The sequence below is a fragment of the Lissotriton vulgaris genome, chromosome 6, assembly GCF_964263255.1.
Source record: "Lissotriton vulgaris chromosome 6, aLisVul1.2, whole genome shotgun sequence".
Classification (NCBI taxonomy): Eukaryota; Metazoa; Chordata; class Amphibia; order Caudata; family Salamandridae; genus Lissotriton; species Lissotriton vulgaris.
The window spans coordinates 279,000,617-279,013,821 of NC_141694.1; the positions used below are offsets into that span (position 1 = coordinate 279,000,617).

At 46.8% G+C, this 13,205-nt stretch overlaps 1 protein-coding gene across 1 annotated transcript in view; it reads left to right on the forward strand.

Annotated features, from left to right (window-relative positions):
• The first annotated feature begins 1,267 nt into the window (after positions 1 to 1,267).
• LOC147707139 (serotonin N-acetyltransferase-like) overlaps positions 1,268 to 13,205 on the forward strand; it is a 38,182-nt gene continuing 26,244 nt past the window's right edge. Inside the window, exon 1 of the mRNA XM_086925186.1 lies at positions 1,268 to 1,424. Coding sequence (XP_086781312.1) covers positions 1,268 to 1,424 — 157 coding nt within the window. The remainder of the gene's footprint in view (positions 1,425 to 13,205) is intronic.

A 13,205-nucleotide genomic window follows, 5' to 3' on the forward strand; every position in this document is an offset into this window, starting at 1 on the left:
TTTACATGAGCGTCAATCAGTCTCCAGCTGTAGCCCTGCCATTGAGAAGCAGGAAGTGCATGGACCTTGAGTGACTGTCAAGGCTCGTGCTTGAAGATACAGAACACCACAAAACACCACAAATGTCTACAGAGGAGCGCTAGTCAATCGCGCAGTCACTTACATGATCTGATGTCACGTGTAAACCCCATCTCTCCAATCGCGCAGTCACTTACATGATCTGATGTAACGTGTAATCCCCAGTAAAAACCGCTGCACGTGCACATTTTCTGTCCATCCGAGTACACGCTTTGGAATCCGTATTGATTCCAGAAGGCCCTCGTGTGGCGAGAGTAGCGCAAGCGCGCTGCTAACGCCAGGTCAGATCTAAAAAGTGCATAATTCAAAAGGCAAATCCTGAGAGGGAGGCTGGGGAATTTAATATATGCAAAATAGAACACAGTAGAAGACAACTGATCAAAATATCAAATTGGAGCAACATTAAAAAGAGACATTTTGATTATGCAGAGCTGCACCTGATGAAGATGAAAAGGGCAAATAAGTTGAAAGCAAAGAAGACGAAAACAAGGGAACAGTGCAGGGTACGTAATGGTAAAGCTGTAGAAAAGACAGGCCCAGTGTAGAAAGGGATTGGATGGGCCCCACTGTCCCTTTTATTCTGTCATATTCTTAGTGCCTACGCTTTCGTACTCTGAGAGCAAGAGTACTGCATCTCACTACTCATAGAAACATTTACCACCTGGTACCGTGCCAGATGCCTCTGATAACAAGAGTGGGACATCACATTGGCATCAAAATATGTACATTCTGGCACCCACCCAAGTGGCCCTTTTGACATCAAAGGCACTCATCCTGTGGCCAGTCCATTGCTAAGCTCTGCCTCTTGCATCAACGTGCTCCTCCATGTCTGGCATGTGTGTGTTTGGGTGTTTATGTTTACACTCTGAAATAGGTGTATATATCTGTCGGTCCATTTGTATGTTTTAATTGCATCAAGAAATAAAATGCGATACCCATCAATCTGTGCCCTTGAAGTGAGTTAGACACACAAGCATTTTATAGGTAGATGTACATGTGTGCGCTCATGTGAATAAAGATTTAAATATGATCTCCCTCAGTACAATCTCATATATTTTTCTGACCGCAGGAAGTCCAATAACAGTGCGAGAAAAGGAGGTCAGAACGAGACAGAGAGTCAAAGTGAGGCTTGGTGCCTTCCCGCCAAGACGCATGAGAGACTCTCCTTGCCACTTCCGCTTGAGGAAAAATGTCAGTGCTGAGCGCCCTTCCCTTCCTGAAGCCAGCCCAGCTGTGCTGCGCTGCCAACTCGCCAAGCCAGCAGCGGCTACACACCCTCCTAGCTAGCGAGTTCCGCTGCCTCACGCCGGAAGACGCCATCAGCGCCTTCGAGATTGAACAAGAAGGTAAGGCCCTGCTGTAGCATACCTTAACCTCCTTTTGCGTCATCCTTTCCGTTCCTGGTCTGTCATGCAAAAATGGTCAGTGCCTCCTCCCAGGAGTCTGGGCACATCCTTGCCTCTAACACTTTGTCATCCTCTCATACTCACACCTGGGGGCATATTTATGAAAAAATCACGCCTTGCAGCATGTCACCTTGCTGCACTGCGTGATAAGGAAAGAAGAGTGAGTCGTATTTAATATATTACTCTGGATTACTGTTTTTCCCCTGCAGTGGGGCACAATGTGCTGCCTACCGCAAATGTAAGCACCTTTGCACCATGGTGCAAAGATGTCTGCGCTATAAGCAGGATTGTTTTTGTGCATGACAGGACACATTCCAGCATAAAAGCAATCCTCTGCACGCATAGAAGAGGAAGTAATGAGGAGAATAAAGATATTTCTCTGTGTTAAGCCTCACCTGGGAGGCGTAGCATTTGGACGGGTAACATCCATTACCACGCGGGCATTGCGTTACAACGACTTGAGCTGGATGGCGCTCTAACCTAAGGAATAGTATGATTTATTATTCCAACACCTTCCCTACTGTACATAGACCGGTGTGGGAATAGTAAATCATACTATTCCTAAGTCCAGCGCAAGTCGTTGTAATGACTTGCATTGTAAAAACTGCAATGTAACGTACCGCGATCCATTTGATCGCGTTGTAATGTCACATATTCCATTTGCACACATTTCCAGTAATGGTAAATATGAGAATGCACCAAAATTCATGGGTGGAAGTGGGAAAATCCCACGCTCCACCCATGGATGTCTCCCTGGGGCAGAGTAACACAATGCAGCCATTTACTCTGTGTTGCATTACTTTAGTTTTATCAAGCCACTCAAGGCCACGCCAGGTGGCCTTGTGTTGCTTGATGAATCTTACTTAAGAGTTAATAAATATTCCCCATTTTCTTTCCATTATCAAGTCACAGAGATCCATCACACTTGTATTTCTGTACTCGAGTCCCAAATGTGACAAGTTTTCTTATACGTAACACTTCCTTGTTTGAGGTATGCTTATGTGTGACATTGCTGCATCTTGGGTGTGACATTTTGAGTGACAGTTATCACCTCCCCCAACAAATGTTCATGGACTCATCCTTCATTTGTCTCTCAGTAGAAAATACAGCTCAGACCTTCGTGCCCATAAAGGTTGCTCTGAACAACCCCTTACTGACCTTATTGAGACTTCACCGCACAAAGCCCCAAATACCTCCAGCATTCAGAACTGTGAAGCATAAATAAAAAGCTCTATGTGGCGCTCCTTGTGTTTTGGTAGAGCCAGGCTTCCTATTCTCTGTCCAGCCTGCTATACCCACGCCAACTCCTCAAATGTACTATCTGCATGTAACTCCAGGCATTCTAAGCATCAGTAGCAGCAGGCTGTAAGAGTATTAATGGATCACACATTACATGCTTAAATGGTATTTTGCTTTACTGACCACAATACATACATTAATTTAACCAGGCTGTAATACAAAATTATAATGGCCTAAGGACCGTCATAGGCAAGAGACCTGCTGTCCTCTAACTTTGATTGTCCCCCATCCTTCAGCAGAGGCATTACAGAGTCTCCTCTAAAAGGGGAAACAACCTTTACATAGCAGTCATTGCATTGCAACATCCTTTACATCACATGTCATTACAACGCTGATGATACCCAGCTGGTCTTCTCCCTGGAAGGAAATAATGCAGTCCCACTGGAGACATTCCATCGCTGCATGACAGCTACAGCGGATTGGCTTCGGGCCAATTCCTTGCAATTCAACAGCACAAAGACCGAGGTGCTCTACTGCTCCATGGACCAGATTCCTCGGGTACTTCCGGAGAACTTCTGGCCATCTACTTTCCCCGAGACAGTGTCGGCCGCGGAGTCAGCTCGTAACTTGGGGGTGATTTTTGGCCCAAATTTACAGATGGACATGCATATTAATAAGACCATCTCCACGTGCATGATGCTGTTACGCATGTTGCGTAAAGTCTTGCCCCTTCTCCCTGAGCAGGCCAGGCCGGAAGTAGTGCCCAGGACCATACTGAGTCGTTTAGACTACTGCAACGCGCTGCTTCTGGAGGCCCCAGAAAATCTGCTGGGGAAGTTACAACGGGTGCAGAACATGGCCGCTAAGCTGGCTCTCTCTCGCCCTGACCTCAGCTCCTCCACCTTAGCCTTAAGGGACCTACACTGGTTGCCGGTGCACTTGCGTGTCTTGTATAAAGCGGCGTGCCTAGTGTTCAAGGCGGTACATCGACAGGGCCCAGTGCCATTGCAGAATATGTTCGCTTGGTACTCTGCCTCGCGGCCCCTTCGCTCTTCATCGGCACAATTGCTTGTGGTTCCGAGGTTCCAGAGAGTAAGGATAGGTGGCCGCTCGTTTAGCGTCGCAGCGGCCAAACTCTGGAACTCCCTGCCACTCCCTTTGAGAAGTCAAAGGGACTACTTCCCGTTTAGGAAAGCCCTAAAAACGCATCTATTCCCTAGGGATGTCTTAGCAGTGGAAGTGTTGTTGACCGTATCTCAAGCGCCAGGATGCCCTTGGGGCGACAGGACCGCGCTATATAAGTATACCTACAATACAATACAACGCAGCCATTACATTGCATGTCACTACAATGCATGTTATTACAATGCATGTCACTACAACGCACACCATTACAACGCATAGTATACCCTTACACTATCCGATACTTTCCATACTGTTGCACTCACTGGAGTTAGAATAGTAATTCTTACCCTTACACTATCCAACACTTACCCTACTGTTGCTCTCACTGGAGTTAGAATAGTAATTTTTACCCCTACACCATCCAACACTTACCTTAAATGCAATGTAATGGTATGCACTGTAATGGTATGCGTTGTAAAGGTATAATGCGGTGTAAGGGAATGCGTTGTAAAGGTAGTTTCAGAAAATGAGATGTAGTGACATGCTACGTAAAAGAACTGTTAATATATGCATTGTAACGTCATACATTCCTCCAAAGTGCACACCCTACTCACTCCACCCGAAGCTTTTACCCTGCTTATCGGTGAATCATCTGCTCCTACACACTCATCTGACCCTATATTCTCATTCTATCCCCGTCTTATGATTGTTTCATCCCCTCACTCACCTCTCGCATATGCCACTGCTTTACCCCTGCATCCTGCCTCTACCCTTCACTCTGTCTCTCTTCACTCTTTTTCTAATCCCTCACGCAGTCTTTCATTTTGTGACAGCTTCACTCTTCTGCTACCCTTTATACCCTCATTGTACACCTTCTTCATTATACTGCTTCAGCTCGCTCTGGACATACCCATAGTTCTTTCCTTTAATCTCTTAAGCTTGCACTTAACTCATAGGGACTCTGCCAGTATTCATCTCTCTTTATTTCCATTCTCTGTCTCAATCAATCAAGTGTCTTGTAAAGCGCTGCTATTCACCTATAAGGGTCTCCAGGCGTTGGTGGGGAGCGGTACCGCTGATCTGTCGAAGGCGCTATGTTTTAGTCGAAGAGCTAAGTCTTGAGGTCTTTCCTGAATTGAGGCAGTGAGTGTCTGTACCCCTTAATTTTACTATCTAATTCTACCTGTCCTTTTACAAATAAATTCTCCATTTGCCTTAACAATTTACTCCGACCTTCGCCCCTGAACTCATATCCTACCTCGTGAAACGTCCCCTACTTACTCACTCTGCTCCTCTATTACATGCACGCTGCGTAGATGCCCATACCCTCTTACCTGGCTGCACCTGTCACACCTCAGACTCCACATCACCACTTATACCCTCTGACTCTCAGCTCACAGTCTCCGAGCAGCCCTAGAACCAGCAGCCAAGGAGTTCTCTGTGCAACATTAATGTTCCCACGCTGAGGTATTAGGACACAGGAGCGTTAGACTCCTGTGCACCCAATCGGAAGCTCCTTGAACTCGGCGCTGTTGACCTGATGCATGCGCAGCGGCTTCTGGTGCAGAGTGCACCACAGGGCCAGTTTAGAGTCCAAGTCATGGGCATCTAGTGCCTGGATACTTTTAGGAATAATCTCGCAATTTATATGGTTTTAGCAATAGTCTTTACTTAAGATAAGACTAATGGGCGACCAACTCCTGGCCGGAGAGACCGGTATCTCGCCAGAGTTCTGGACCCCAGCACAGCAGCTCTAAGATGGAACAAGACTGACTGGCAATAAAGGATGCGCATGTTAGGATACATAATACATTTACAGAATATATAACACATCCCTTTTCCTTCACATTGGAACTATAATAAAAACAATAGTATGTTATCTAAGTCACATTAAAGTACAACATCAGTTATTAAACTTTATACATATGCTAAAAGTTACTTACCAAGATAAGGAAACACCCAATATGGAAACACCCTTTCCTTCACATCGAAACTATAATAAAAACAATAGTATGTTACCTAAGTCACAGTAAAATACAACAGTAGTTATTAAACTTTATACATATGCTAAAAGTTACTTATCAAAATATGCAAACATCACAGAACATACACAAAAAACATATGGCACATAGTTTGCAAAAATGAAACAAAGGATTAACCACTTCCTATGCGTCAGACGCGCAGGAGCCGTCCCTCGCATAAGTGCTCATGTGAGTCGGATGGCTCCCGCGCGTCCGACGCCATGGCACTGGAAATCCCTCCGGTGCGGGCACCAGGGGGATTTCCTTTCCCTCTTCCCCAGCTCCCCCCCGGGAGCTGGGGAAGAGTTTCCCGAGCACCTGAGGCTGTTCCCCTGGTTTCCCTGAAATGACTATAAGCGCGGACATCGTGCGGACGTCATTTCAGAGAAACAGAAACTGAAATAAGCTGATAGGCTCATTTCAGTTTCACTTTCTATGTGCTATGAAGGCTATCTCAGCCCCCGAGCACATAGAAAGACAGGGGAGGTATCAATGGAAAAGGTAGAATCTCCCCTTTCCAATATACCATGCTTAATGGATCCCTGCTTGGAGAATCGCCCCAGGAGGCCGATCCCCCAGCAGGGATCCACCCACTGGACACTAGGGAGGGGGGAGCGGCCCCTTGGGTAAGGGCCTTTGCTCCCCCCAAAATAATTTGGGGAAATTCAGTCTTTCTGCCCAACTGCCCTCGATCTCCCACCCTGTGGAGGGTGGGGGGGCAGAAAGCCTACTTGACGCCAGGGATGATTTGTTATATTGAAATTAGAGGTGGGGCTGCCTGAGATGGGCATGCCAATGCCCCCACCCCTGCAATATTACACAGTTGTTCTGCCCCCACCCCCTCCTCCTCCCCAGGGTGGTAGAAAGCCCACTAGAAGCCAGGGATTATTTTGCATAATGAATTTAGGGGTTGGGGCTACCGGAGATTAGTCACAGTATTACAGTCCTTCTGCCCCTCTGGGAGAGATAGGGGCAATATCCCCCGATCTACCCCCATTGGGGGCAGGAAGTCCACTAGATGCCAGGGATTGTTTTCCTTCTTTTATTTATGGGTGGGGGCTGCCCGAGATGGGAATGCCAGTGCCCCCATTGTCCCCCCCCCCAAAAAAAACACAGTCTTTTAGCCTCCCCTTGGGAGGCAGATGGGGGCAATAGCCCCCAATGTGCCCACTCGAGGGGCAGAGAGCACAATAGGCACCAGGGATTATTTTTTATATTGAATGTAGGGGTGGGAGCTGCCCTAGATGAGCATGCCAATGCCCCCACCCCACACAATATTACACAGTCTTTCTGCCCCCCCCCCGGAGGCAGATGGGGGAATAGGCCCTGATCTTCCCCCAGGAGGGGCAGAAAGCCCGCTATGCAACAGGGATTTATTTTTTAGAAGTAGAGGTGGGGCCTGCCCTAAATGGGCATGCCAAGGCCCCCCTCCCCAAAAAAAATTACCAAAACCTCTCTGCCTCCCCTGGGAAGCAGATTGGGTCAATAGTCCTAATCTGCCCCCTAGGAGGGGGAAAAAAGCCCACCAGGCCCTACAGATTTTTTTATAAGTAGGCGTGGGAGCTGTCGAGAATGAGCATGCTAATACCCCTACTGCCAAATAAAGGCTTTCTGTCCCCTGGGAAGCAGATTGGGGCAATATCCCCTTATCTGCCTCACACGGGGTGGCAGAAAGCCCATTAGGCACCAGGGATATGTGTATGGGCATGCCAGTGAGAAGCCCCATAGGCAAGGATCACTCCCTTTTTTTAGGCACACATTTTGGCTGTTTCAGTGATATTGTTATTCCAATCTGCACCCAAGCGGGGGCAGAAAACCACTAGCAACCAGGGAGGGTTTGTGTGCGTGTAAACTGGAGTTTGGCTGACGGTCTGTGTGTATTGACCTTTGGTTGGCATTTTGCTGACAGTGTGTGGACTTCCACTTGGCTAATGGTGTGGGTGGACTTGCGCTTGAGTGATTGTGTAGATTGGCGCTTGCCTGGTGGTGTGGGTGGAGTTATGCTTGGCTGGCAGTGAACATGGACTAGTGCTTGGCATGCTATGTGCATGGATGGTACTTGACTGTAGGGCCAGACTGGCCGTAGTGGGCACCGAACGTTTCCCCGGTGAGCCGGAGTTTTCTGGCCACGGGGGCGTTTTTGTCACTGGGGACCGGTTTTGCAGCTGGTGTGCGGCGATGGCGCTTGGCTTGCAGAGTACGTGGGTGGTGCTTGGCTGCCAGTGTGCGTGGATATTGCTTGGTCGCGTGTGTGCACTGATAGCATTTGGCTGTCAGTGTACGTGGATGGCGCTTGGCTGGCGATGTGCATGAATGGTGGTGCACATGTACTGACACTTGGCTGGCGTTGTGGCTTGCATGGATCCCCCAGCGTTTTCTTACCCAGAATCCGGGGCTGCTGGGCGTTTTCCCCCCCCGTGCTGGAAAATGCCATTTTAGTGGCACCATGACGAGCTCAGCTCGTCATCAGCACACGGCACCCGTGGGTGATGACGAGCTGAGCTCGTCATCAGCATCGAAAGGGTTAAAAAGTCACATTTTCCTTACATTTCTGTGTGGGTAAGTTGTAGGATCACCGCACAGGCATACATTTCCTAATACCCAGCATTCCCCATGATCTCCCGAAAAAAATTATACCTCACTTGTGTGGGTGCTCAAATTAGCCTCAGCCTTTAAAGTATAAACAAACCGCCTTTTTAGACCCACTTTGGGCCCCCTCATTCTCTATACGTTTTTGTCCCTTCCATGTCAGAGGCACTTGGCCAATCCACACAAGTAAGTAAGTAAGTATTTGAAGTTTTCAGCGGATTCTTCGAAGGAAAATGTTGGGGGATCAACACAAGCTACACCTCCCTGTAGTACTACAGGTTTCTAGTTTTCAGAAATGTCTGGGTTGTTTAGGTTCCTCTAGATATCTGCAAACCCAGGACCAAAAACACTGGTGCCCACCTATCTATCAGAAAATGACCTGGTTTTTCAAGGGGGTCACCTGCGTTTTTGGTCCCGGGCTTAGCGGCCATCTAGTGAAACATACCAAACCCAGACATTCCTAATGACTGGACATGCAGGGGATTCCAGAGTTGTGTTGCTTGCATGGCTCTCCCAGCATTTTCCTACCCTGAATCCCCTGCAAACCTTAAATGTAGCTAAATAAATATCACATGTTCCTCACTTTTCTGTGTGGGAAAGTTGTGGGATCACCAGGCCACCACATATTTCCTACCACCCAGCGTCCCCCCAGGACTCCCAATAGAAATGGTACCTCACTTGTGTGGGTAGGCATAGTGGCTGCAACAGGAAATGGTCCAAATCGTACTGTGGACACTTCAAAATTATCTATCATAAAACAACCTGGTTTTGGAAGGGCGTCACCTGGGTATTTGGCCCCACACTCGGCGGCCATCTATTGAAACTAACCCAATCTATACATTTCTTAAAACTAGACAGATGGGGGAGTCCAGGGAGGTATGGCTTGCGTGGACCCCCAACGTTTTTCTACCCAGAATCCCCAGCAAACCTCAAATGTAGCTGAAAAAATCTATTTTTTTCTCACATTTCTTTGTGGGAAAGTTGTGGGATCACTGGACTGACACATATTTCCTACCACCCAGCGTTCCCCCAGGTCTCCCCATAAAAATGGTGCCTCACTCGTGTGGGTGGGCCAACTGCCTGTGGCAGGGAAGGGCCCAAAACATAATGTGGTAACATCAAAATTACTTATGACTAAACGACCTGGTTTTGTAAGGGAGCCATTATAAAAAATGGGGTAACCCAAAACGGTTGTTGGACCTGGGTAGTCAGTATTATCAAAGACAATGGCCCAACCCGTACTTGTTGGTTGGATCAATCAATCATATGCTCACAGTTTATCACTTCTGAAATTCAACGAGGATTAAAGCTATTCACCTCCAAAATGATTAAATCATAAGATGTTCATTCTATTGGAAAAGCAACCACCTATCACAACTCATTTATTTACAAAAAGGAGTTTTAATAGAGTACTCCAAATACAGCGAAACATTTATTTATATACATTTGTACAGTATTCACAGCGAACGGTAAAGGAAAGAGCTGGTGCTTCTATAAGGGTGCCAGAAAAAAGGAGAAAGTGGTGGTTTGAAGAAAAGGGGGTGTAAGCCTCAACGGAAAAGTGACATAAAATTTAGTTAACTTAAGGAAAAAGCTGGTATTTATCCAACGTATTAAATAAACAGGCCACTATTAGTATTAATCCAATTTTTAACAATCATACAGTCTTGACTGGCATGTATAATGTTCAGGGGAGTAGTGGTCCTGGTAAATGAAAGGGAGAGCGTCGACGTTTCGACCCGTCTTGGGGTGCTAGGGTAACTGGGGACCTCGACCTGCGGGTCTTCCTCAGGACGTAAAAGGCAAAGCCTTCGTACCGTAGCTAAAACGCTGTATGCCCAATTTGCTTTAATGGGAAATTCACAATCCTCATGTTTCTCGAAGGACGTGAAGGGAATGGCCACAATCGCACTCCTAATTATTGGTCGTGGACCGACAACACTACAATTCTGCAACGCAACGCTCCCTCGGCAATCTATGCCGCCGTCCACCTAGAGATTCCTTCCTCGTAGCCTTAAACACTTCTATAATAATATTTATTATGTTTCAATTTAGCGCGCACTCCTTGCAACTTACTCCGCGGACATGGCGCTGTTGTGTGATTGACACCACGTACGTTCCGAGTTTGGCGAGCTGTTAACAACCTACAACCTTTCGCACGCATATTTGGAAATTGACCCTTGGGACACCGCCCACTCTCGTGAATAACGCCCATTGAGGGTGATACTGAAAAAGTAAAGAGAACCATCAGATGCCAGTACGAACCCATATCTTTACTTCACGGTGATACGCATACATGAACACTTGCAGTAACAAGCAAGTCTGCGCATGAGAACAGCATCTCCACTGTTTTACTTCACACCAGAATTGTAGTGTTGTCGGTCCACGACCAATAATTAGGAGTGCGATTGTGGCCATTCCCTTCACGTCCTTCGAGAAACATGAGGATTGTGAATTTCCCATTAAAGCAAATTGGGCATACAGCGTTTTAGCTACGGTACGAAGGCTTTGCCTTTTACGTCCTGAGGAAGACCCGCAGGTCGAGGTCCCCAGTTACCCTAGCACCCCAAGACGGGTCGAAACGTCGACGCTCTCCCTTTCATTTACCAGGACCACTACTCCCCTGAACATTATACATGCCAGTCAAGACTGTATGATTGTTAAAAATTGGATTAATACTAATAGTGGCCTGTTTATTTAATACGTTGGATAAATACCAGCTTTTTCCTTAAGTTAACTAAATTTTATGTCACTTTTCCGTTGAGGCTTACACCCCCTTTTCTTCAAACCACCACTTTCTCCTTTTTTCTGGCACCCTTATAGAAGCACCAGCTCTTTCCTTTACCGTTCGCTGTGAATACTGTACAAATGTATATAAATAAATGTTTCGCTGTATTTGGAGTACTTTATTAAAACTCCTTTTTGTAAATAAATGAGTTGTGATAGGTGGTTGCTTTTCCAATAGAATGAACATCTTATGATTTAATCATTTTGGAGGTGAATAGCTTTAATCCTCGTTGAATTTCAGAAGTGATAAACTGTGAGCATATGATTGGTTGGTTTTGTAAGGGGGCACACCTGGATTTTTGGCAGTCATCTAGGGAAACTTACCAAAACCCACACATTTCTAAAAACTAGACACCCCGGGGAGTCCAGGGAGGTAAGGCTTGTGTGGATCCCCCCCAGAAATGTGAGGAAAATGTGGCTTCTTTTTACAAAGTCTGAGGTTTGCCAGGGATTCTGGGTAACAGAACCTGGTGAAAGCTACAAAAGTCACCCGTCCTGGATTCCCCTGGGTGTTCTAGTTTGAAAAAATTTATAGGTTTGATAGGCCTTCTAAGGTGCCGGGTAAACTAGGGATCAAAATCCGCAGCTAGGCTGCCTACTATCGCCACTGCTATTTGCTCTTATGCTGGAGCCCTTAGCATGTATCCTAAGTAGGCATGAGCGGGAAATCCGTTACGCCCGCGGATTTTGCGGATTTTTGGGAAATCCGCAATCCGCGAATTTTGCGGATTTCCCACAAAATCCGCAAAAATAAATCCGCTGATGTAACGGGTTCAAAAGTTGAACCCCCACTCATGTAACTATTTTACAATGGCGCCAGCAAGCTGCCAGCGCCGTTGTAAAATAGTTACAAAGTTAGCTTGCACAGGAACCACTAGATAAAACGAAGCAGGTGCTGCTTTATTTTATCTAAGTGCTTCCTGTGCAAGTTAACTTTGTAACTATTTTACAACGGCTCTGGCAGCTTGCTGGCGCCATTGTAAAATAGTTACATGAGTAGGCTGGGCACAGGTCTGCTTTCTCCCCACATCTACCTTCGAAAATCCGTTGTGATGCTGGACAGAGCCACTTGCATCCTTGACTTTCACGAGCGCAATCCACATGCAGTTGCTATGACCAGGAGCTTCCTTTCTCCTAATCTGCTCCTCTGATCGGTCTCTGACCATACACATAAGAGGCACGTGAACTGGCACAGAAGACCCCCCCCACCACAAAATCCGCAAATCCGCGGATTCGCAAAATCCGCGGATTTTGTGAATTCGCAAATTCGCAAATCCGCGGATTGCGAATCCGCAAAATCCGCTCATGCCTAATCCTAAAACAGCGTCATGCTGCATCGGCCTTGTGATTTTTCCAACGTCCGCTTGCAGTCTCCATATATGCAGATGACATGGTGCTATATGTTCAGGAGCCGGCGCAGTTTCTGGCACAACTCATACGAGAGTATATCCGGTTTGAAAGCTTTTCAGGCTTGGGAATCAACTGGTCCAAATCCACTACACTGCCTCTTACTGATAGCACCCATCAATTTGACTTGGACTACCCCTTAAAGTGGTGTACGGACACTGTAAAATATTTAGGAATATGAATGCACAGGGACCAACAGACAGTCATACAATCTAACTTTGGCACCACCATCACACGGCTGGAAGAGCAGGTAAATTGTTGGATGAAATTGCCCCTATCCTTTGAGGACCGCATAGCGTTGATGAAAATGGTGGTTCTTCCACGATTTTCATATCTCTTTTTAAATGTTCTGATACGCCTTCGGTACGGAGACACTCACCCTTCCATATGATCAGGACGGCTTTGCAGTGCCTGACTTCCACCTTTACTATCTTTGTGCACAGGCACAATACACCTATTATTGGCAGCATGACCAGCATATATCTCCCACACGTGGCGGTGGAGGCGGGCGCGGCGCGGTACACCCTATATGACTCAAGGCCATGATTGTGAA